Genomic DNA, 23,997 nt, shown 5'->3' with positions numbered 1-23,997 from the left:
GAACAGAAATTGTGTGGCGGCGGCGCGGCAGCAGTGGGAAGCCCCATTAACTAAAGTGGTGTCTCAGTTTCAGGTTAAGAACAGACCTCCTGAACGAATTAAGTACATAACTAAAGGTACCACTGTAGTGTTACATTAGGGAGAAAAGGGAGAAAGAGGTGGAGGGGGCCATGGTGAGTAGGTCAGGTGGCAATGTTTCTATTTTACTTAATGTATGTGTGGGGTTTTGTGTCAGCGTCGCTTGTGCAGGTTATCTTTACTATTCGCTTGTGTTCCTTTGGTGGTTAGAGAGGTTGGGGTTGGCCTAGGGTGTGATTGTTTGTTTGTGATTGGCTGTGGTTGGTGAACTTATTGTACTGTTCTTTGGGGTATTGCAACGGCTTGAAATCGCTGCTGGCAGGACCGCCAAACCTGGTGACAGTGTTGAAAAAGAGGAAGCAGGCCAAAGTGCAAACTTCATCTCCTCCCTTCTTCTGCCCCACTCCTGCTTTGGGCAGAAAAAAGTGTCATTAAATATAGAGGAATCAAGAAATGAATGTGCACCCATAAGCCAGGCCCAAAAAGAAACTGTTAGGATAGAATTGGGCTATAGTCTCAGGGTGTTTTCAGCCTGAGGTCCACTTTCTCTTCTTGGCAAGTCATATGGTAGTGGTAAGTGGTTCCAGAGGCAAAAGTGGGTGGAACAACAACTGTAATTTTCACCTTTTTACAGTAGGCTAGTTTCTACACACATTCACACACCCATCTTTTACCCTCCATCCAGCTACAGTGGTACCTCAGGTTAAGTACTTAATTCGTTCCAGAGGTCTGTACTTAACCTGAAACTGTTCTTAACCTGAAGCACCACTTTAACTAATGGGGCCTCCTGCTGCCACCACGCCACCGGAGCACGATTTCTGTTCTCATCCTGAAGCAAAGTTCTTAACCCGAGGTACTATTTCTGGGTTAGCGGAGTCGGTAACCTGAAACGTAGGTAACCTGAAGCGTATGTAACCCGAGGTACCACTGTAAGCAAGAGGCATTATCAGAGCTCAGTGGCACAAACAAGTCAGGGAAAGAGACGCTGAAGGAGGGGGCAAAGCAGGGGAAGTGAGGGTGTGGCCTAAGGAGAAGGGGTGTGGCCTGGGAAAGTTCCCAGGGCCCAAATAGAGAGACCTGAAAGGGTTGCATTTGGCTCCCGGGCTGAAGGTTTCCCACCCTTGCTGTCATCATTCCCTTTGCGTTGAGAATCGGGGTGATTGCTAGCTCCTTCCTTCATGGCTACAATATCACAGTTTTCAGGATCTTCTAGTTGAAGCTGTGGCAGTTAAAACAGTACCAAGCCAGTATCCATTTGTCCCTACTATATAGTATGAAGAGGTTGATGCGATCAATGTAGCTTTCTGCATTCATACAGTCAATTTTGATGCTTTTATTGATAAATTATTCAGACCTTATCGTTTCCCAGTAACCTGTAAGGGTATATGCAAAGAGCACATTGAATGAAATGATGGTTTGTGCTTGTGTCCTTGGTTCAGCTAGTAGATATATATTTTTAAAGGCCTCAAAGTATTCTCTGTGTGGCTAAATCTAAGAGCATTCAGTAATTTTAATTCACTTTAAGGCAGAATCTTGATGGATACACACTTTCCCCCAGTTTTATTACACCAACTCCTGTACTGTTGCTAACCTTGGCCTAAGCATGATTAATGCAGAAAGGAGCAGAATGAAAATCTTTTTCGTACTTCAGATTGCCATGTGCTTTGTGATAAAAATGTAGCCCCAACTTCAACTTCAAATTAAAAGCCTTAAAGGGAATACAATGTGAGAGGCTTCTGTTAAATGCTTAAATAAATGAAATGACCAAGGCCAAGACCTGTTTCCAGAAAGAGAAAAGTAAGGGGAATGTGTTATGAGAGGGAGGATTATTGGTTTGTTTTTGTTCTTATTTTTAATTGTCTTCTGTGTCTTTTATATTGTAATTTTATGTTGAGATCTATGGATAAAGGGTGATGCACAAATAATAACAACAACAGCAAACAACGACAACAGTAACCATAATAATAGAAGCATATTGGAATGGTCTGACTTCTGCAATATTTAAGAGGTTAGCTTTGCATTTCACTCCCTGAAATTTCTAATAGTTGCTTTTTCCTTGGCAGCCTTGCTACATTTTGAGTTTGGGAACTATATATTTTCAGAGTGAACAAACAGATATGACATTTCTCAGCATGGGAAACCATGCAAATCTAAAGCGAGTGGTGTTGTATACTCTTTTTTTTTTTTTCTGTACCAACCTTCACCTTAACTAGAGGCAATGGAAAAGCCAGGGGAGGTCAGCCAGCAACACCCATAGCATAGTTGCAAGCCCCGATAGCTGCTATGAATTTCTGCTACATCTTGAAAGCTGAGAAGGAAGTTTTTGTAATTTTTGTAATTTTTACATTTTTTTGTTTGTATTGTTTTATTGGTTTTGTTTGTTTGTTTAAGGTGTTATTTTGTTTTTAGGGGGAGGGTTCAGGGCTGCCGGGGAGTGGGCCCCAGCCCACAAAATGGCTGGGGCATGTTCCACAGGGGGGGATGCACTGGGACAACCGATCTCAGTGATCACGGGTAGGAGGAGGAGTTACGCTAAGACCAGACCATGTCATTACAGAGGAGGCAGGTTTAGTCGTTGTCTGAGGACTATCCCTGCCTCCGGGTCTGGTCCTGTCCGGATGGATACTAGAATCAGCAAGGGATACCCACGTGACCTGAAGGTGCTGCTGTGCAATGCCAGGTCAATGATTCGTAAGACCACTGCCATCCATGACTTGATCATGGATGGAGGATTCGACCTGGCATGTGTAACAGAGACTTGGTTGGATGAAGCAGATGGGCCTGTCCTTGCCGCTGCTTGTCCACCAGGTTTCTCTTACGCACAGCAACCCAGGTCACGTGGGCGGGGAGGGGGGGTTGCAGTGATTTTTAGGAAGTCATTAGTTTGCACCAGGCGTCCTATTGGGAAGACCCAGTTTTCTGAGTGCATGTTCTGGAAGTTGGGCAATAGGGGCAGTACAGGATTCCTTTTGGTGTACCGACCTCCCCGCTGCACCAAGGATTCCCTGCCCGAGCTGCTTCAGGTCGTGGCGGATGTTCTCCTGGAGACACCTAGCCTGGTCGTCCTAGGGGATTTTAACATCCATGCCGACACGACCTTACAAGGGGCCGCTCGGGACTTCGTGGAAAGCATGGCCTCCATGGGGCTGTCCCTGAATAAGTCTGGCCCAACCCATAGCCGTGGACATGCCTTGGACCTGGTGTTTACCTCTATGGATGTTGGTGATCTGACACTAAGTAAAAGCGAAATGAAAGAAGTGCCATGGTCAGATCACTTCCTGGTGCAACTGGACTTCTCTGCGACCCATCCCCTCTGCAGGGAGGTGGGACCAATTCGGATGGTCCGCCCCCGCCACTTAATGGATCCAAATGGTTTCCAGAGAGTGGTAGGGGATGCTTTATCCCATGTTGATGGCCTTTCAGCCGATTCCCTGGTGGCCCGCTGGAATGTGGAGTTAACCAGGGCTATTGACTGTTTGGCTCCGAAGCGCCCTCTCCGATTGCATGGAGCCCGGACAGCCCCGTGGTTTTCCACGGATCTGAGGGCAATGAAACAATCGTTGAGACGGCTAGAGCGCCGGTGGCGGATAACTCATTCCGAATCTGACCGGACACAGGTTAGAGCTCAACGTCGAGCCTACCAAGTGGCGATAGCGACGGCGAAGAAGAATTTCTTCACCGCCTCTATTGCATCTGCAGAAAACAGCAGCAGGAGACTTTTTCAGGTGGTTCACAATTTAGCGGAACCACCTGCAACATCGGGGCCCAGTACGGGCCACATGTTCTCCTGCAATGATTTTGCAAAGTTTTTTGCAGATAAAATCGCCCAGATTCGGGAAGAAGTAGACTCCACCGTGGGAGCAGGGCCGGGGCGGGAGAGTGCTAGAGTTCTGTCTAGTCAAGTTGAGTGGGATCAATTTCAATCTGTTACCTCCGAGGATGTGGACAGGCTGCTTGGACGAGTGAAACCAACCACCTGTCTCCTGGATCCTTGCCCATCCTGGCTTATAAAAGCTAGCCGGGAAGGACTGGGCGATGGGCTTCGTGGGGTGGTGAATGCTTCCCTCCGTGAGGGAGCCTTCCCAGACCCGCTGAAAGAGGCGGTTATTAAACCGCTTCTTAAAAAACCATCTTTAGATGCGGCCACGATGGCCAACTATCGCCCAGTCTCAAATCTTCCATTCCTGGGCAAGGTGATTGAGCGAGTGGTTGCTGAACAACTCCAGGCACGCCTGGAAGAAGCGGACCATTTGGATCCCTTCCAGTCGGGATTCAGGCCTCATCATGGGACTGAAACTGCCTTGGTCGCACTGGTTGATGATCTCCGGCGGGCTAGGGACAAAGGTGAGAGCTGTTTCCTAGTTCTGCTGGATCTCTCAGCGGCGTTTGATACCATCGACCATAGCATCCTTCTGGACCGTCTTGAGGGGCTGGGAGCTGGGGGCACTGTTATACAGTGGTTCCGCTCCTTCCTCCTGGGCCGTGTTCAGAAAGTGGTGGTGGGGGATGAGTGTTCAGACCCTTGGGCCCTCACTTGTGGGGTGCCTCAGGGTTCTGTCCTCTCCCCCATGCTTTTTAACATCTATATGAAGCCGCTGGGAGAGATCATCAGGAGGTTTGGGCTGGGTGTTCATCAGTATGCGGACGACACCCAGCTCTACCTCTCCTTTAAATCAGAACCAGTGAAGGCGGTGAAGGTCCTGTGTGAGTGTCTGGAGGCGGTTGGAGGATGGATGGCGGCTAACAGATTGAGGTTGAATCCTGACAAGACAGAAGTACTGTTTTTGGGGGACAGGAGGCGGGCAGGTGTGGAGGATTCCCTGGTCCTGAATGGGGTAACTGTGCCCCTGAAGGACCAGGTGCGCAGCCTGGGAGTCATTTTGGACTCACAGCTGTCCATGGAGGCACAGGTCAAATCCGTGTCCAGGGCAGCTGTTTACCAGCTCCATCTGGTACGTAGGCTGAGACCCTATCTGCCTGCGGACTGTCTCGCCAGAGTGGTGCATGCTCTGGTTATCTCCCGCTTGGACTACTGCAATGCGCTCTACGTGGGGCTACCTTTGAAGGTGACGCGGAAACTACAACTAATCCAGAATGCGGCAGCTAGACTGGTGACTGGGAGCGGCCGCCGAGACCATATAACACCGGTCTTGAAAGACCTGCATTGGCTCCCAGTACGTTTCCGAGCACAATTCAAAGTGTTGGTGCTGACCTTTAAAGCCCTAAACGGCCTCGGTCCAGTATACCTGAAGGAGCGTCTCCACCCCCATCAGTCTGCCCGGACGCTGAGGTCCAGCGCCGAGGGCCTTCTGGCGGTTCCCTCACTGCGAGAAGCAAAGCTACAGGGAACCAGGCAGAGGGCCTTCTCGGTAGTGGCGCCCGCCCTGTGGAACGCCCTTCCAGCAGATGTCAAAGCGATAAACAACTACCTGACATTCAGGAGACATCTTAAGGCAGCCCTGTTCAGGGAAGTTTTTAACGTGTGACATTTTACTGTATTTTTGGTTTTTATGGAAGCCGCCCAGAGTGGCTGGGGAGGCCCAGCCAGATGGGCGGGGTATAAATAATAAATTATTATTATTATTATTATTATTATGAGAATCGTGGGGAATTAAGGTATTACGGAGATGATATTATACTGCAGTGTTATCAGGACCTAGGGGTTTTATATGAACTGTAGATTAATCTCCTGGTTGTCTAAGGGATGACAGGGGAATTATTCCAGTTGTTCCATATGATTTCCAGAGTGGATAAAGGTGATGATGACGCTCCCATTTTTAAGAGGTGTGTTGATGAATCATGCCTGCAGGGATTGATAGCATTCTAAAAAAAGGTAAAGGGACCCCTGACCATTAGGTCCAGTCACAGACGACTCTGGGGTTGCGGCTCTCATCTCGCTTTACTGGCTGAGGGAGCCGGCGTACAGCTTCCGGGTCACGTGGCCAGCATGACGAAGCCGATTCTGGTAAACCAGAGCAGCGCACAGAAACGCCGTTTACCTTCCCGCTAGAGTGGTTCCTATTTATCTACTTGCACTTTGACGTGCTTTTGAACTGCTAGGTTGGCAGGAGCAGGTACCGAGCAACGAGAGCTCACCCCATCACGGGGATTTGAACCGCCGACCTTCTGATCAGCAAGCCCTAGGCTCTGTGGTTTAGACCACAGCGCCACCTGCATCCCTGGTGGCATTCTAGCTGGCCTCTAATCTGCATATTATTATCATTGCAAGATGGCTGGAATATGGTGGGAGATTCATTGACAGTGCTGGGGGAGAGCGGGTGTGACGTAGGAGACTCTTAAAGGGAAAGTGAGGAGAATTTGAGAAGGCATTTACCCCTTGGAAGCTGAAAGGTTTGTATGCATCATACGCACACATGAACAGGATGACAGTATAAACCCCATTCCTTCACATGGTTGAATATAGCTGCACTTGTGTATGCTGTCTCTTGGGAAATATTAATTTAGCTATTCTGCATAGCTTTGCTACATGATAATAAACCCTACGTATCAATATTTAGATGTTATGGAGTTTTAAATCATCAAAATAGGGGCTTATTGCAACAAAATGACCGTATAATGAGTTGAGCATAAATTTGAACAGAATAGTAAAACTCACTTGTACTGCTAGAAAATCGGTCACATCCTTTATGATTTAAATTTTAATATGTTAAGTGTTTATGTAGTTATGTGCCTAAAATAATTGGCACAATAAAATGTCTCATCCTATAAAGCTTTTACCCTCATAAACCTTATTCACACTAGTAGTTCCATTAACTCTAATAAATATGTATATATATTTATAGTCACAGCAGTAGCACTCCGCTCACACTTAGAGCGTGTTCATTGTCTATTTTCAGATACCCATAATTGGCCTCAAATAGTTTGGATGGAAATAATCTGTGACACAAGCCTGTTTTCGGACTGAGAGTGGGGAGGATATTTTAATGGAAATGGCTGAGAAACTGCCGAGATTTGAGGCAGAGATGAAGTGTTACTGTCTGCAGCTGAAATGGAAGGGTTTCATTAGTTGCTAGAAGACACCAGAACTCCTTCAAAGCAGAAGATGACAATTTCTCCAGGATACACTATGTTCACTATTTATTTACGGAAAATATTTGTAGGCTGCCTTTCAAGGGAAAGCCCTCTCAAGAAGATCCATAGATGCTACTTTGACATAGCAGATTTCTGTGAACTTTTAAGAGACAGGATTTCAGCACCATAGGCCTACACAATGCCAGCCTGAAAGCCTTAGTTGAAGGAGCCAAGCTTAATTCACTGCAGGCTTCCATGGCTGTGGGGCCACCACAAAAAGGCCCTGTCTCTGATGCTTGCCAGATTAATTGATCTGACTGGCAGACACACAGGCATGACTTCATCTTCTGCATTATTATTGGGGAAGCCATGTTATAATGTTACAGAACATTAAATAAACTCCCTGGGGCACCTAGTAACCTCCCCTGACCTAAGCTGCATCTTTACTTTGTGAGGCCCTTTCACAGATTAGCCAACATTGCTCAAGGGTGTCATAACCCAAAAACTAAAGCTTTGGGCAGAATGGCGTAAGTGCCTTCAGCTGAATCATAGTTTATTGGAGGGGAAATCCAAAAGAGGTGCCTTAGTGAGCTTAAAACAAGTACAGAGAGAGCGCCATAAAGTAAAGAGGAATATAACTGGTAAAGCAGGATAAATCCTGCTGCCTCTATTTATGCTATGTATATTTATATTCTACTTTATCCCACTGGCTCTAAAAAGCAAGAGTTGAGAATGTAATTAGCTTTATTTATATAGAAGTGCTGTCAACAGAAACTGTCTAGATAAATAGACTAACTAGGAGGAAATCCAAAGTCGTGTGGGCTGGAGAGATGTGTGAAAGGAGTGGAAGTTTTCTCTTTTTATTAATAGCTTTTAAATACAATTTTAAATTGATTCTTGATAGCGTTAGTACAATTTGTGGGATTAATTTTTTTAACTAGGTGTTGCACAAATGCACACACAAAGGCCCTCCACAATCTTATTGATGGAAACTGCCACCACACATGGACATAACATATAAATAATATACTGAAAACTGGAGGAGAATGCTAAAAAAATAATTGTATACGGAGTAGGTGAAATATGAGACTTGAGGAATTGTTTTAAAAAGTGAGGGGGGGAGAGATTCAATTAAACTAATGTCAGCTGGTAAAGAGTTCTATAAATAAGAAGCAATCAGAGAAAAGGCTCAGGATACAAAATAGCTGGGGAGAAGTCAGCTCTAGCAAACAACAAAGAACTTGGAAGAATGCAAAAAGCGAGAAGGAGAAGATAAAGTACTCAGAGATGAAAGATAAACAGGAGCTGGCGAATGGATACATTTGAAGGGAACTAACAGTCTTAAATTGAGTGCAAAAAAGGAAAGGTTACCAGTGAAAAGACATCAAAAGCTAATAAATATGAGCATGCTGGCCTGTAACTAAGGGTGGAGCCTTAATTTTGAGGGCTGTGTTGTGAGCTCTGAAGGGTCAGCGCATCACATGACCCCTTTCCAAAAGCACCTCATAACACATCTCCCAATAAACTGCCCCCCAAACACAGGGGCTTTAAAAATGTGCCTTTAAAACCACAGTGAACAACCTCACAAGACTCAGTGCATTGCATTTGTGTGCTATTTAATTAATTAATAAGGGTATAGCCTGCTTCTCAGGACTGGGGGGAACCCAGCCACCACCACCTTAAACTCACCTTGCCAAATTTTTAAAAATCCAAAAGACAAATGACCAGAACATACAACACATCAAAATGCAGAACAAAGCAGAAAAATTCTGCTTGAAGCGAGACACAGACACAACAATACATGCCTTTTTAAGAAATGAATGCTAGTATTGTGGGGCTACCACTGAAAAGTCCCTGTCTTCTTCTCTACAGTCTTATGGACCTTGATGGCAGATCAGAGAGCAGGGGTTCAGTTGCTGATCGCAAGGTCTGGGCTGGTTTGTATGGGTCCAACTGATCTTCCACTGAATGGTCCCAAACCATTCAAGTTTTTAAAGCAGGGATGGGAAACCTGTGGCCTTCCAGACAGCGTTGGACTACAGGTCCAATCATCCATGAGAAAAAATGATTCCCAGTCTTTCTGGACTACAAATCCTATCATCCCATGCCAGGAATAACTTCTAACCAATTAGTTTGCATAATTTCACAGATCATTGTTATTTTTAGCTATTTCAAATATATCAAGGGTTACCATAACACTCTTTGTGAATAAGGACTGGGTATCTTACAATTGGATGAGGAAGCATTCCAGAAATCTAGGTGTTTTCTTTCACACCTCTGTGGTCTGCTCTGAATTTAGAAGCTCTGAGAAACTCATATCAACATCGGTCTTCATGCCAAGCGAGCCTTGCCAAGAGAGTAACAAGAATAATCCCATTTAACCAGGGGGCTGGCTGGCAGCTTTTCCAGTGGTTTAGTTTGAAGCCGAGCAGTGTGAAGCAGAATGTGATATATGAAACATCACAAGGGAAAATTCTGGATCAAAAACATCACAAAAGAAAATAGGGGATAGGTGCAACTCAATATACATAGAACTTCAGTAATTAAATTCAAATAAACCATAGTGCTACAGAAATAATTCAGATCCCTTAGGAGTTTCTGAATGCTAAATAAATGTTATGCAAGTTTCAGTAATTCTGAGAGGAAAAACAAAATAACTTAGGACATTAAAACTTCCCCATTAATGATTTGAACTTTGGAAAATGATGGGACTTTAATACAGTGGTACCTCGGGTTAAGTACTTAATTCGTTCCGGAGATCCGTACTTAACCTGAAACTGTTCTTAACCTGAAGCACCACTTTAGCTAATGGGGCCTCCTGCTGCTGCGCCGCCAGAGCACGATTTCTGTTCTCATCCTGAAGCAAAGTTCTTAACCTGAAGCACTATTTTTGGGTTAGCTGAGTCTGTAACCTGAAGCGTATGTAACCTGAAGCGTATGTAACCCGAGGTACCACTGTATTTAGGGGCAATAGAGATGCCAGCCCTTTTTATAGAAAGGGCTTATAGAAATGGTTGACCAGAAGGACACTGAAGGGATATTGACTACTCTTTGCAGCCTTAGTCAAATGTACCTTTCAGTTACAACATGGGGGGGTTTGGAGACATTGTTGGGTATTATCCTGGGTTTTTTTGTTTTGTTTCAAAAATTAATGAGCAGGGACAATTTTTCTATAAATTTATTGTTTTGACATTTATATTGACCTCTTGAGCTATAGGTCATCTTTGTACGCAATATTATGTCCCTTATTATTTTTCAGGTCATTGTGCAATGCTAGATGGTTTTCTTGCTGTCCAGTGTCGACTGGACGGTTTAGAATAGGCTGTAGATCTACTAATTAGATATCTTCTTTTAGATAACAGTTTGTTTTGCAATCCTGCCCATTACACAAAAACACATGTATTTAAATCCCAACATTTGGCTAAAAATGTGAAGATGGAAGCTGTGACCCTGCTTACTCTGCTCAACAACTCCCTGCTATTCCCCACACATTAATTCCCCACATCTTCCCCATCCCCATCCTATGCTACTACTAAGCTGGTATTTCACCTTTCCAACTTCATTTCTGAACACTTCGCTTGTCTGTTCTGCAGCCCCACTTTGCATACCTGTTTTTACCTTCACCTCCTGATTCTTTTGCACACAGACCATAATAAGCTCCTACATCTTCCTCCTTCACACATTGCAACTACTAAATCACTACAAATTCTGAGGCTGAGCTCAGAATTCATGCAAACCTGGAATTGTGATGTGGCACTACAAATCCTCCAATGGCTATGCGATGACAACCTTACATTTTAATGTATATAGGGAGATATAACTTGAATATGTGTTACATAGCGTGTGCCAGGGAAGCGGGTGGTTGCTGTGTTCTCAAATGTTAAACCTCAGCCAATGTCTGCCTTTCTTCTTATTTTTCGAGGGATGTTGGAAATTTTATATAACTACATTATTACATCATGCTAAAATTAAAGTATCCGAACAAACAGTCATTAGCTGCCCAAACTGGGGAAAGGATCAATAAGAAACAGCTTCTTTGAACTGGATATTTGTTAAACATCAAAGATGATTTTAATAAGAAATTGTGCCAAAATTGTATCAGATGTAGCTTTTGTCATTTGGCGATTAGAGGTCTTTATGAAGACAAAACAAATCTCCCACTAATGTAACGAAATGGCATTGTTAGGTCTGCAGAAAGTGAAAACAGGCATTTCCTTCAAAGGAACGATGTAAACACTGTGCTCTCTAGCGGCCACTGAGATAGCCTGTGAGTCTATTGTGATGGTTTCATCTCTAGTCTGGCAAATGAGATGGTACGCCTTAGGGTCGTAAAATCGGTATTCAAAGTGCATCCATTAGTATTGCAGCTTTGGGTGTGATTGACTTTGTGCTGGTAGATGACAGTGAAAACATTGAAAAAGACTCCCGCAGGAAAGAGGCCTCAACTGGTGGGAGGGAATAAATGAGCTAGGTCTGCCAATGCCCTCCTCACATAATTGCACGAGGCTAACAGCAACTGTGGTTCCCTCCTGCGTTTGGCACTAGGTTTTGTGAGGAATTAGCCACTGTTGATTTTTAGGGGCGGAAGACAATTTTGTAGCATGTTAACAATGAATTTCATTATGGCATGGGTTTTTACAGGCCAGTGGAAAGATTTGTAAAAATAACTTCCTGTAGTTCCTCTAGTGCATACTGCAGTTACAGAGGTGGGGGACAGGGCATATAAATGACAATTTGCTCCTTGTCTGTTTTGGATTCAATGGGTTAAATATTTTATCTGTTCTAATTTTGCAAACAAAGTGGTAGCATTTTATTCTTTTTTAATCTCATAGATTTAGGAGGATTGGTGGTTTCATCCGACTAAGTCATTGCATGATCAAAACAACTACCACTCATGCAATGGAACCCCTCTCCCAATTGTGTGTTCCCCACACCACCCCCAAAATGCTCCAGTTTTTTTGGGGGGTGGGGGAGGGAATCTCTGGAGCAAGTTTGGGATGTAAGGAGGTGCACAGGAAAAGAGAAGGAAGGAAAGCTCTGTTTCATGGGCAGAAATCATTCCGCTTGTGTAATGACTTAGTTAGATGCATCCCTGTGATCCTGAAAAAATATCCTAGAAATTGCTGGAATAAACTTTCAATAGGCATTGGTTCATCAGAGGCAAAAACTGGGCAGAGATGTATATGGATGTATATAGCCCGCATGCTTAGATATGGCTGTTATGAGCCATTGTAAAAATGTTATCCAGAATTTTTCCTTTATTTTGAAAACATTTTATTTTTTTATTTATAAACAATATCTGTACTACCCCAAAGTTCTGTGAGCACCCTGTGTGTGTGTGTGTGTGTGTGTGTGTGTGTGTGTGTGTGTTTAAATCTAGCTTCTCCTCTGGCTGGAAGTGGTTTCCAACAATAAGCAGCTTCCCACATAACTTGTTACGGCATAACAACGGCATAAAGTCATTAAACATCAAATATGACTCAGCAGCCACAAAATCCAAATGCTGTTAAAGGAGCCAGGGGGAAATTAGCAAGTTGGCAAAACTGCTCTTAAACACAAATGGTCTTGCAACGCTTCCTTAACCTCACCAGTTAGCCACACTGACACGCTTTCTCTAGTAGCTTGTTCCAAAGCCTTCAAGCTATTGCAGGAAAGGCCCTTCTAGTTCCCTTGCTATCAGCAATCTAATTCTAGGCAAAAGTTGCCTAAGCAGAGATTTACCTATACATCTTAATTGAAGGAGGACAGGGAAATCTCCCAACCTTACAGCCAGATTCCCTTGCAGACACCATTTCAGTTGCCACATGCCAGCAGTGAGGCCTGATGTAAATGTTTGCAGAGCAAGAAGTATACCTCCCCCCCCTCTCTCTTTACTTTTCTACACACACTTTGCTCTGGGCTCCATCCGAGCAAGCAGTATACATCATCAGAGTTCAGGGACACACTTCAGCTAGGCAAAAACACTCTGGGAAGGCACGGAGCAGAACTGGTGGGTCGTATTGCGTGGGGAGAGTCCCGCGAGTCATATACAAAGCTTGGAGGCTGCATTTGGATCCTGGGTTCAAGCTGCCTTCCCCACCCTCAATATACACACTATGCTGCATGCATCTGACGCAGTGTCACTGAGAAGCCACTAGGCCAGGCTTCTTCAAACTCGGCTCTCCAGATGTTTTGAGACTACAATTCCTATCATCCCTGATCACTGGTCCTGCTAGCTAGGGATCATGGGAGTTGTAGGCCAAAAACATCTGGAGGGCCGAGTTTGAGGAAGCCTGCACTAGGCTGTCTGTGATGGGTAGCCCAGTGGCTACAGGAGAGGTGGGAAGTCCCACTCAAACCTCTGACAGCAGAGCATGAGTTCACATGGGGACTTTATGGAAACCAACATGTCTTGTCCTCCTCTTCCCCACCACAATGTGTAATTTGACGATCATGAGAACATAATAAGAGCCTGCTGGATCAAGCCAATGGCCCATCTAATCCAGCAAACTGTTTTCACAGGGGACCAACAGGGGCTTGTGGTAAGCTGGGTCTAAACCACTGAGCCTCTTGGGCTTGTTGATCAGAAGGTCAGTGGTTCGAATCCCTGCAATGGAGTGAGCTCCCGTTGCTCTGTCCCAGCTCCTGCCAACCTAGCAGTTTGAAAGCACGCCAGTGCAAGTAGATAAATAGGTACCGCTCTGGCGGGAAGGTAAACAACATTTCCGTGTGCTTTGGTTTCCGTCACGGTGTTCCGTTGCACCAGAAGCGGTTTAGTTCTGCTGGCCACATGACCTGGAAAGCTGTGGACAAACGCCAACTCCCTCGGCCTGAAAGCGAGATGAGCCCCACAACCCCATAGTTGCCTTTGACTGGACTTAACCATCCAGAGGTCCTTTACTTTTACCTTTTACCAATGGTAAACCCAGCAAGAAGGACCCAGCCATAACAAAAGTCTCCCCATTTGTGACTCCCAGCAGCTAGCATTCAGAGGCATCCTGCCTTCAACAGAATGGAGGTAGTATCAACTTGTATGAAGCACAAGTATTAACTTGTATTATGACGCTTGTAACTTTTAAAGCTTAGAAGTGCTGCATAATTGCCACGTCTTCAGTTTTACTGCTTTGAAGATACAGCTGATCCTCTTGTTCCTGAAGGGGACCGATGCTTAGCATTGGTTAAGGTATTTGCCAGTCCTTCCTCTCCTTCAGCCCACTCATGGCATGTGGGAGCAGTCACACTGAGCTGGAATGCCCCCCACACAAGCCTAAGCAAGCTGAAAGTCTGCCAGAGTAGGTCTAGCCAGCTGCAAGGCTTTTTTAATTGTCAAGAACTAGATAGTGAGCCTAAGGCTGCAGCAGTATAATCAAATTTACATCTAGCTGTTCCAATGTCTGCGCTCTTAGCAGCCTTTTCATTTCACTGTGTCAGAAATGACCGTTTGGACAGCTGGGACAACAGTGCGTTCCTGTCTCTTTAAAAAGCAAAGTAAACTTTTTGGGGAACTTGACAGAAATGCTCTCCTCTGATGCCAGCTTATTAATTTAAATGGAGTTTAATTAATGCCCCCACGCAAACATCTCTAGATTATTTTTTCCCCATCACCTGTACCAACTCATTGAGGCACAAAACCCATGCTGCTTTATTCAGGTAACAGCACTGCAGACCGTTGTGGCATCTAAAATTTGCAATCATGTTTAAATTTTAATGGGGGCTATTGCAGGAGCTAATTGAATTGCCTTGAGGACTAAAATGTAACTCACACAGGTCTTGTTTCCAATTACCGTTTTCTATTTTATTTACACAGTTTAACAGGGAGAAAGGAATGAGTGCAATCTACATTTAATGTAAGTGTCTTACTGAACCGTGACAGATATCACTCTGGAGATCACAAACATATGCAGCATTTAGAGAAATTTCAAAAAATATATATAATCCATTATGGCTATCGTTGATTACTCTAGAGAGAGTGTGCAAAGTATATAGCATCTCTGGTTCAGTAATGCTAAATAAGTCTAGGAGAGCAGATAAATAATTTGTTTCTCAAGAAATAGACATTTGTTTGATATTATTCATTTTGATACTTTGGGTTGGACATTCCACTCTTACTGCCTTCAGTGGGACCAAAATAATGTCTTAGAGTTAAATTGCAAATCCATTCATAAGACTGGGTTCTTCTGGCATGAAGCGCTGATCTGCCAAGCATTATTTTGTGTAGGAGACCAGTCCATACTAGCCACTCTGCTACTACAGGACATGGGAAATCAATATTGATTAGGATAGTAAATTTTGAAGAACACTTTGCAGCAAAGTGTGAAGTTCTTATTCCACCCCACTGTAAAGTGACCAAGAAACAGATACAGATAGAAACAAGGCTGGTACTTCATAGCTGGCAAGTTGACGGCACAACTGGGCAACTGCTGAAGGCCTGGCAGTGTCTCTCTGCCTCTGCTTCTTGCTCTCTAACCACAATGCCCCTTCCTCTATCCACACCACTGGCATTGCTGCCTGCTCTCTGCTTATCATCTGTGTAGGAAGAGGTCTTACTGACCATAGCTGTCAATTTACAGATTTGAGAATAAGGGGCCAGCAGCCTCGAAAATAAGGGATCCGCAGCCAAAATAAGGGATTTTAGTCAGCCAGCTCCCAAGCCAAAGGCAGAAACCCCAGCCAGCAGCAAAACGAAGCCTCAAGCGGTGGTTCCCACAGCGCAGCAACCCGGCAAAGGGGATGCAGCAAGGAAAACCACCGTCACCCCTCCACTGGGAAGCACTGAGCAAAGGCAAGTCCCCAGGCAACGCGGCCGTTTTGATCGGCACAGGCATACAAGCTCCACCCCCCAGTCGTTCTTTGACTCCTTATTGGGTGAGCAACGCAGCCAAGCAACACAGTTGAAGCCTCCCTCCTCCCTAGCTGGCAGGGAGGGAGGGAGAGGAGCTGCTTCCTTTGAAACCCAGGAAATTTACGGGATATCATCAATCCGGGACAGCAGCGGGATAAGGGAGTTTTCTGCCAAATAAGGGACGGTTGACAGCTATGCTTACTGACTTATCTGCTGGCAGCCATCTGTCTCAAGAGACATTGGAAGAGTGTGCTACCAAGGGTAAAGTCAAGCCGTTGGAGAGTTACAGCGACTGCTGTGGCTGTAGAGATCAATACAGGAGAGACATGTTTTATTGCAATTGGGGCAGATGAAGGCATCCAGTTTTGCTGTTACAGGTGCACCATGGCCTACATGTTTCTTTACAAATATGTTAGAAACATATGTTGTAATCCCTGCAAAGCCAAACTCCTAAGGACTCATTAAAAAAATACCAGAATATATATGTTGGATAGAAAAAACAGGTGCCATTAGTTTAATAAAAAAAAACTTCGGGGATCATCATTACATTTCTATCTTTTTAGCTTTATTATTATATATTTATCTCTCATATGGATAGTATCCTATTACTGATAGGAACATACAGTTGATTTTTATATACTGAAATGGATCTTATTAGCATTTTTCTGGCAAGGAAAATGAATTAGTCAGCTAACACTTGTGACTGCATGAAAAACCTAAAATTCTTTACAGTGGATAAGAGTAAAGCCTTCTGAAGACAAGTGACTGTTACTAGAAAGAAAGTTGGCAATTCACTCTAAATGACACCACTGTCGTATCAAGATTTAGGAGACAAAATCCTTGCAGTGTTGTAAGAAAAGATCTTTTGAAGCAAGTGACCTTTAGTATCGAGTTAATTCTTTGCTGAAGTCTGCCGGGCCCTTTGGCCATTGTGACTTGCTGTTGCAGTTACTTTGATCACAAAAATGGATTTGGAAAGTGGATCTGTTAAAAGACCTTGAGTGAAGACTCTCTTGTAACTGTACCTGAAGTTGAACTGAGTATGCTAATTCAGCTAATTCTTGTAGCTGTACCTGAAGTTGAACTGATGTGATGGCAAGTGGGTATGCTAATTCAGCCGACCACCTTGGAACATAAGAGCTCTGGAGCATCAGGCCATCTTGTCCAGCATCCTTTCCTCACATCGGCCAACTAGATGCATATGGAACGCTCCTGTGCAGTAACTTGAGTGCAACGGCACTTTCCCCACCTGTGTTTCCCTACCAGCTTAATTGGATGACCCTGACTTCTAGAATTAGGAGAGGCAGAAATGAATTCACTTTCCCTATACCATGCAAAATCTTATACACCTCTATCATGTTCTCCTCTCTCCTTTTTTTCCCTAAGCAACAAAGCCCTGAGTGTTACCCCCTTTCCTCGTAGGGGAGCTTCTCAAAGCCCTTGATCATTTTTGTGGTCCTTTTTGAACTTTTCCCAGCTCTGCAGTATTCTTTTTTTAGATACTAGGGCCAGAACTAAACACAGTATTCCAAGTATCACCCCATCATAGATTTCTAGAATAGCTTTAGTGGTATTGATAGTTTTGTTTTCAGTCCCTTTTATGCCATTCACCTTTTTCACAGCTGACACGCACTAGTTCAACATCTTCATAACACTATCCACTATGACCCTAAGCTCTTGTTCCTGGTCAGTTACTGCCAGTTCAGACCCATCAGCAAATGTGTGAAATTATAATGTCTTTGAAATTTATGTGACATTTTGCCACAGTATGTATTATTTTACATTTGCTTCCATTTTACTGCCCATTCACCCATTTGGGATAAATCCTTTTGGAGCTCCTCACAATTCCTTCTTATCTGCCTTAAACAATTTGGTATTATCAGCGAACAAGACTATGTCAGTGCTCACCCACAATTCTACATCATTAATGAGCAACTGAAAAACACAAGTCCTTGGCCGGGGGGGGGGGGCGGGGTGTCCCGCCACTTTTTACATCGAAAGAAATGTCCCTGTTTTACACTCAGTTTCCTGTTTCTTAACCAGTTACTAATCCATAAGAGGATTTACTTTATTCCCATGAGTTGCTAAGCTTTACTCAGGACACGGATGAGGTGCCAGTGTGGTGTAGTGGTTAAGAGCGGTAGTCTCGTAATCTGGGGAACCGGGTTCAAGTCTCCGCTCCTCCACATGCAACTGCTGGGTGATCTTGGGCCAGTCACACTTCTCTGAAGTCTCTCAGCCCCACTCACCTCACAGAGTGTTTGTTGTGGGGGAGGAAGGGAAAGGAGAATGTTAGCCGCTTTGAGACTCCTTAAAGGGAGTGAAAGGCGGGATATCAAATCCAAACTCTTCTCTTCTTCTTCTTTGTCATTATTATTATTATTATTATTATTATTATTATTATTATTATTATTATTTTGAAAGTCTTACATACACAATGACACATCTACCTTAGGCTTGTTGACACATCAAAGAACTCTGAAAGGATAGTGAGACAGGAGTTGCTCTTTTCTACGATTGGTAATTCTATATTTTGCACTGATTTCCAACAGCTTTACTAGAACAAACATTAAGCTAACCAGCCTGTGATTTCCTAGATTCTTCCAGATCTCTTTTTTCAAAAAAATATTGATACGTTGGCCACTTAGGGACCCGTTACATGTTTTGCTAGAAGATTGGCAGTTCCATATTTGAGTTCTTTAATAACTCTCAGGTAGATGCACCCAGACCCCAGTGATTTGTTAGATTTTAATTTGTCGAATAAGGCTTAGCTTAGAACATTCCTCAGACTCCCTTCCAGTGAAAGTTAGTTCAGGCACAAGGATCTGCCCTACACTGACCTGATCCCCCCCCCCCAATTGGCCTTGAAAACATCACATGCAGGTTTCATTGTGAATGTAATTCAGTTCCGTATAGGATGCAGTATGTATGGGACTGTGGGTCCTTCAGTCAGAGAAGCCTTCTGGACCCAGCCTCTAAAATAATATGCAAGCTGCTCTGACTATGTTGGCAAATGCTGCTCACACATGGTTGCACAATTTTTGGCTGTGTGATCTGTGCCTGTTGCTCCCAAGAGACAATGTGATTGTGCTATCTTCAACATGCGACCATTATCTACAAGAAGGGCTCCTAAGGATAAATTTTAGAGCATATGTACGTGCTCTCTTGCAAGACATTTTGAAATCACCACTGCTTCTGGATGCACTTCACCCTGGCTGCAAGCCCAGGAACAGTTGCACTAACTACTCCCAGCTCATCATTGCTTGAAACTGCCCCAAATGTATAGCAAATACAGTACTAGGGATAGCATAAGAGTTTATCCAAACTTGGCTCAGATTCTAATTCAAGAGGTTTGCAAAGAAAAGGGGGGGGGGGGAGAGAAACGCAAGTCCAAACCAAACTTGAATCTTCCAACCTCTGAACATCCTTTTCTAGGTGTTCAAAGTCAAAGTGCTCAGGAAAGGAAATCCTATGTTACTCATTTTTCCAGCCCCAATTCATACTAATAGAGATTTTGGAAGCTGGCCCATCTCTATAAAGAATCATCAAAAGTATTGCCGCTTCATTCTTCAAATCCAGTTCCATATATACTTTTGGGGGGGATCATTATCTATGTTCACATTAATAAAACAGTAATTTGTGTGTCTTTTCATCTTAGGGAGTTGTTTATTTGCATTTTGAGATATATAGTTTTCAACTCATGACAGATACCTTAGGTGCTGTGTACTTTGGTGCTATATGTTAAAGGCTATGTAGATGCCCTAATTATCTTACTGTAGGGCGCTTGATTTAATTTAGGCTTCATTAATTTTCATCCCTTAGGTTGACTTTCCTTCAGGTATCCTAAAATTTGATAGCATTGTAATAGGCTTTTATTTATTGCGGGGTGGGGATTCCGCTTATAGAGGGACTGCATACACAGGAAGTTTAGTGTGGAGGTGGTGGTGCTTAGAGGAGCCTGCCAAAACTGAGGTATAAATTACAAGTTTTGGTTCTGTACAATATAATTTTGTACTAGAAGTGACTCCTGGGTTCCTAAATTATCCTTACAAATAATTATTCGCCAGCTGGTTTCCCAGCCCCACATCTTCTTATCAGCGCTCCTACTTTACTTTAGTTTTCTGCCAGCTGTTCGCTGTCACATGCTGTGAGCCTATTGTAACTCACTACTAGAGCATCTGTTTTGCATTACACAGTTCCAGGTTCAATTCCCAGTATTTCAGGACTGGGAGATATCCCTGACTGAAATCCTGGGGAGCTGGTGCCAGTTTAGGAAGGTCTGAGCTACATGCACCCTCATCCATACCACAGTCACTTAAATCTAAGAGTGACAGCAGAACAAACGCAACACTTCTTTTTCATGCAGCATAGCATCATGTCACCCACAGGCTCTTCTCTCATCCCCCCCCCCCTTCTGCCTTAAAGACAAAAGGTCTAGAAGATCTGCATAGGCAGCTGTCAAAGCAGCAGTAGATTTTATTTCATATGTAATAAACGTATACCTCACAATTAATATAATCTGCATGCTTTGGATGGACATTATCTATGAAAAGTGGAAAATTAACTTTCTGGTAAATGGTCAGTTAGTAGTCCAGGAAACCAGCAGGTCACCATCACTGGGAAATGAAAAAGTGTTGGAACAGATTTGACGTTTTAGCATAAGAAGGCCACTGATCCCTCAGTACAGTGGATAATGTACTGGGTTACGTACCGTCCTCCTTACAAACACTTCAGGTTACAAGCACCGCTAATCCGGAAGTTGGTGTTCCGGGTAGTGAACTTTGCCCCGGGATGTGAGCGGAAGTCGCGCACCAGTGGCATGGCAGCAACGGGAGGCCCCATTAGCAAAAGCACGCCTCAGGTTAAGAACGGACTTCCAGAACGAATTAAGTTCATAAATGGAGGTACCACTGTACATAGACTTGCCCTTGACATGAGTGGATCCCTTTGTCCTTTTGGATGAATGAAATAAAGTGCCCCCTCCCGCCTCACTGAATGACAAGTATTTCAACATATGTGAATTCACTTCTTCATCCTGCCATTTTCTAATTGGGCTTGTTCCTCTGCCTAGTTCCTCCTCGACCCTTACAGAGTGTCTTATCTGGCAACCTTTTGAAACATCATTCTGAGACTTTTGTGTATTTTTAATGGTTTTGTGGCTTTTTTAAATGGAACCAAGTATGGAATCTCCCAGGGAGGGTAGCACACAAGGGCCAGGCTAAAAATTCAGCTTGCTAAATAATTCCCAGTACCTGCTGTTCAATATGTGGGTTTTGATCTGTGTCAATGCTACAATTCTGATTAAAGCTCAGGAAATTGGCAGACAAACGCTGCTTTAAGAATTGCCTTCTAGGATGAGGCCAAAGGCACATCTAGTCCAAGACTCAGTTGTGAACAATAGCCAGTCAAATGCCTTTGGGAAGGCCACCAACAGGGTGTGATGGCAGTAGCCTACCCCTTTTAGTTATCTCCCATGCTGGTTCTTTGGCTTTAAGCAAGAATTTAGAAAGGTGCAGCTCTGAAGCCGTGTTTATGCACCACTGTCATCTCTCTGTATTACTTTGTACTTTGTACCCTGCTTTTGCCAGGCTGGTTTTTATTTGCTTTTAATTCTGTTGACACGTATCTTTACTAATTGTATCCTTTTAAAAATGCTTTGTATGTGCTAATCTAATACTTACTCTCCCTTTCCCTCCATTTCTCAGAGTTACATTCATGGAAGCAGCCAAGCACAATTCGTGGCAGAGTCTCATATTATACTGCTCCTGAGTATCCTTCAAATGTTGATGGATGGAACAAGGCAAGCTAAGCAGAGTCTGCTATTACATGAAATTGCACTGACAGTGAATATCACTGAGGTTTTGAACAGGTATTGCGTTCCCTGCCTATTTGCTATGTGATTAAGATGATGCCCAATAGTTTGGGGGGTTTTATGTGTAGAGAAAGGTAGGTGTTTTTGTTGTATACTGCTAACTGGTTACCTGGTGCTGTGTTGCGTATTGTTTTCCCCTTGTAACAGAAACCAACTATGTTGTGTTAAACTATGGATCAGCACAGGATGTCAGCAGTGATCATCAAGTGACAGGATAATCATTTTAATCTTTTGCTAAACTTGCTGTTATTGCAAGAGTAGGGAACCAGTTGCCCTCCAGATATTGTTGGATTGCAACTCTCATCATCTCCAACAATTTGGTGTCTAGTAACATCTGGAAAGCAAATAGATCTTCCTTTATCACAACAAAAGACTGTATTCCTAGTTGAAATGTGGAAGCAAGTCTCATTGGAAGCATATTTCCCCCACCCAACACACACGTGCCATTGTACATCTCTTAAGTACTTATACCTTCTCCACACAAATGAATGGGTGGATAATAATAATTAATAATAATTTATTATTTCTACCCTGCCCATCTGGCTGGATCACAAGGATGGGGTATATATAATCTACAAGCAGTGATCATTTTCTGCAGGGATTCTGTTCCTGTCCCCCACGCATGTCAGTAGAGCATGCATAAGCGTGCTCTGCCCCTCCCCTGTCTCACCCCCATTTCACCCCCATTCTGCCTTCTTCCAGGTCCGAAAGGACCCGCACATCAGCGATCATGTGTCAATTGGATGGGCCTAAAATTGTCATTCCTTGTATATACCTGATTAGAAAAGAAAGTCTATATAAAATGGGATGGATGCGCCTAAGTGCAACACCAACTCCAGGCTCTAAGGGCCTAGACCCATTTGAACGAATCCTTCTCTTTTAATAGGTTCATCAGTCAGGTAATAAAGTTGGCTGTATGGTTATGCTCCCCAGTAGCAACAAACGTGGGGCAATGCTTTTTGATGAAGAGAAGTCACTGTGGTGTTGACATCCATCTGTCTCGAGACACAGTGGAGTGTGTCTTTGGGGGTGAAGTCAAACAGCTGTGTTAGCAGCACCAACGTGACCTCCTCAGGGCAAAAGCCTGGGCAGTGTGTATGGAGCTCCTGGGTCATCATATTACAGTTGCAGGAGATTTTAGAAGGAATTATCTTACTTGTATTACAGAGTAATTATAACTGATTGTGTGTTCTGCCCAAGCTCCCATATTAACATATATCTACCGCAATGTTCCTAGTACCACTAGGAAAATCTGAGAGTTCCTAATGTTTTGCTGTCAAAACTTCCCCATTTTCACCATTAGTAGTATACATCAGAAATGCTACACAATTTGAGGACAGTATGGAAGATTTTTTTTGGCCGGGGTGGTGGTGGGTCCAGCAGATTTTGGTCCTTATACAGGATTCTCTCTGAGAACTATTTGCAGTATTCCCTGCTGTATTGGGGACTGTGCATGGAATATTCTCTGACTCACCAAAATGTATTTGGAGTCCATGGTTCTGTGGAACTATGGATGTGTTAAAGACAACTGTTGTTTTATGAAACTTGCTTGTGCGCTGTTGTTTTCACCCCATAGATTGGGCAGACAAGTGGTAATACTTCACAACTAGCAGTTCTGACTTCATACATTACCGTAAGTGGGAAATATTAGGGCGAGGGAATAGTTTCTGATCAGGAAGTGGTAGTCTCAAGGCTTCCTTGCAGGGAAGTTTTTAATGTATGACATATTAGTGTATTTTTGGTATTTGTGGAAGCCGCCCAGAGTGGCTGGGGAAACCCAGCCAGATGGGTGGGGTACAAATAATTTATTTATTTATTATTATTATTATTATTATTATTATTATTATTATTATTATTATTATTATTATTTTCAATTAGCTTCCAACTTTTACCAGTGTTTCTAATTCAAATGCTTCTGTCTCTTTGGGTGGATAGAGGGTGGTCATCAAAGGACCCTTAAACAAATTTTCTATAGAGGAGAGTCCCAAGGGGTTCAGTGAACCCTGACTTTCAATAAATGTCATCAGGCTTACAGTAACATTCAAAGCCAAGTTGCCAAGGAACCTTTCTTTACTGGCCTGACACATCCTTCTCACAGCTTTCTAGTTTGAATAGAGGATTTAAACTAGCACGTCCCACAAGAGTTTTTGAAGGTTTTATTTCATGGCTCAGTACTGTCAACTGAAATTTGTGA

At 43.6% G+C, this 23,997-nt stretch overlaps 1 protein-coding gene across 1 annotated transcript in view; it reads left to right on the top strand.

The window, feature by feature from the left end:
• The window catches only part of TUSC3 (tumor suppressor candidate 3), a 127,654-nt gene that overhangs the window by 77,271 nt on the left and 26,386 nt on the right, over positions 1-23,997 (top strand). Inside the window, exon 7 of the mRNA XM_081209048.1 lies at positions 21,637-21,700. Coding sequence (XP_081065174.1) covers positions 21,637-21,700 — 64 coding nt within the window. The remainder of the gene's footprint in view (positions 1-21,636; positions 21,701-23,997) is intronic.

The sequence above is a fragment of the Podarcis bocagei genome (genome assembly GCF_964188305.1).
Source record: "Podarcis bocagei genome assembly, chromosome: 9".
In the NCBI taxonomy this organism is placed as follows: Eukaryota; Metazoa; Chordata; class Lepidosauria; order Squamata; family Lacertidae; genus Podarcis; species Podarcis bocagei.
The sequence above is the reverse complement of the archived record's forward strand: the minus strand, read 5'-3'. Positions and strand labels throughout refer to the sequence as shown.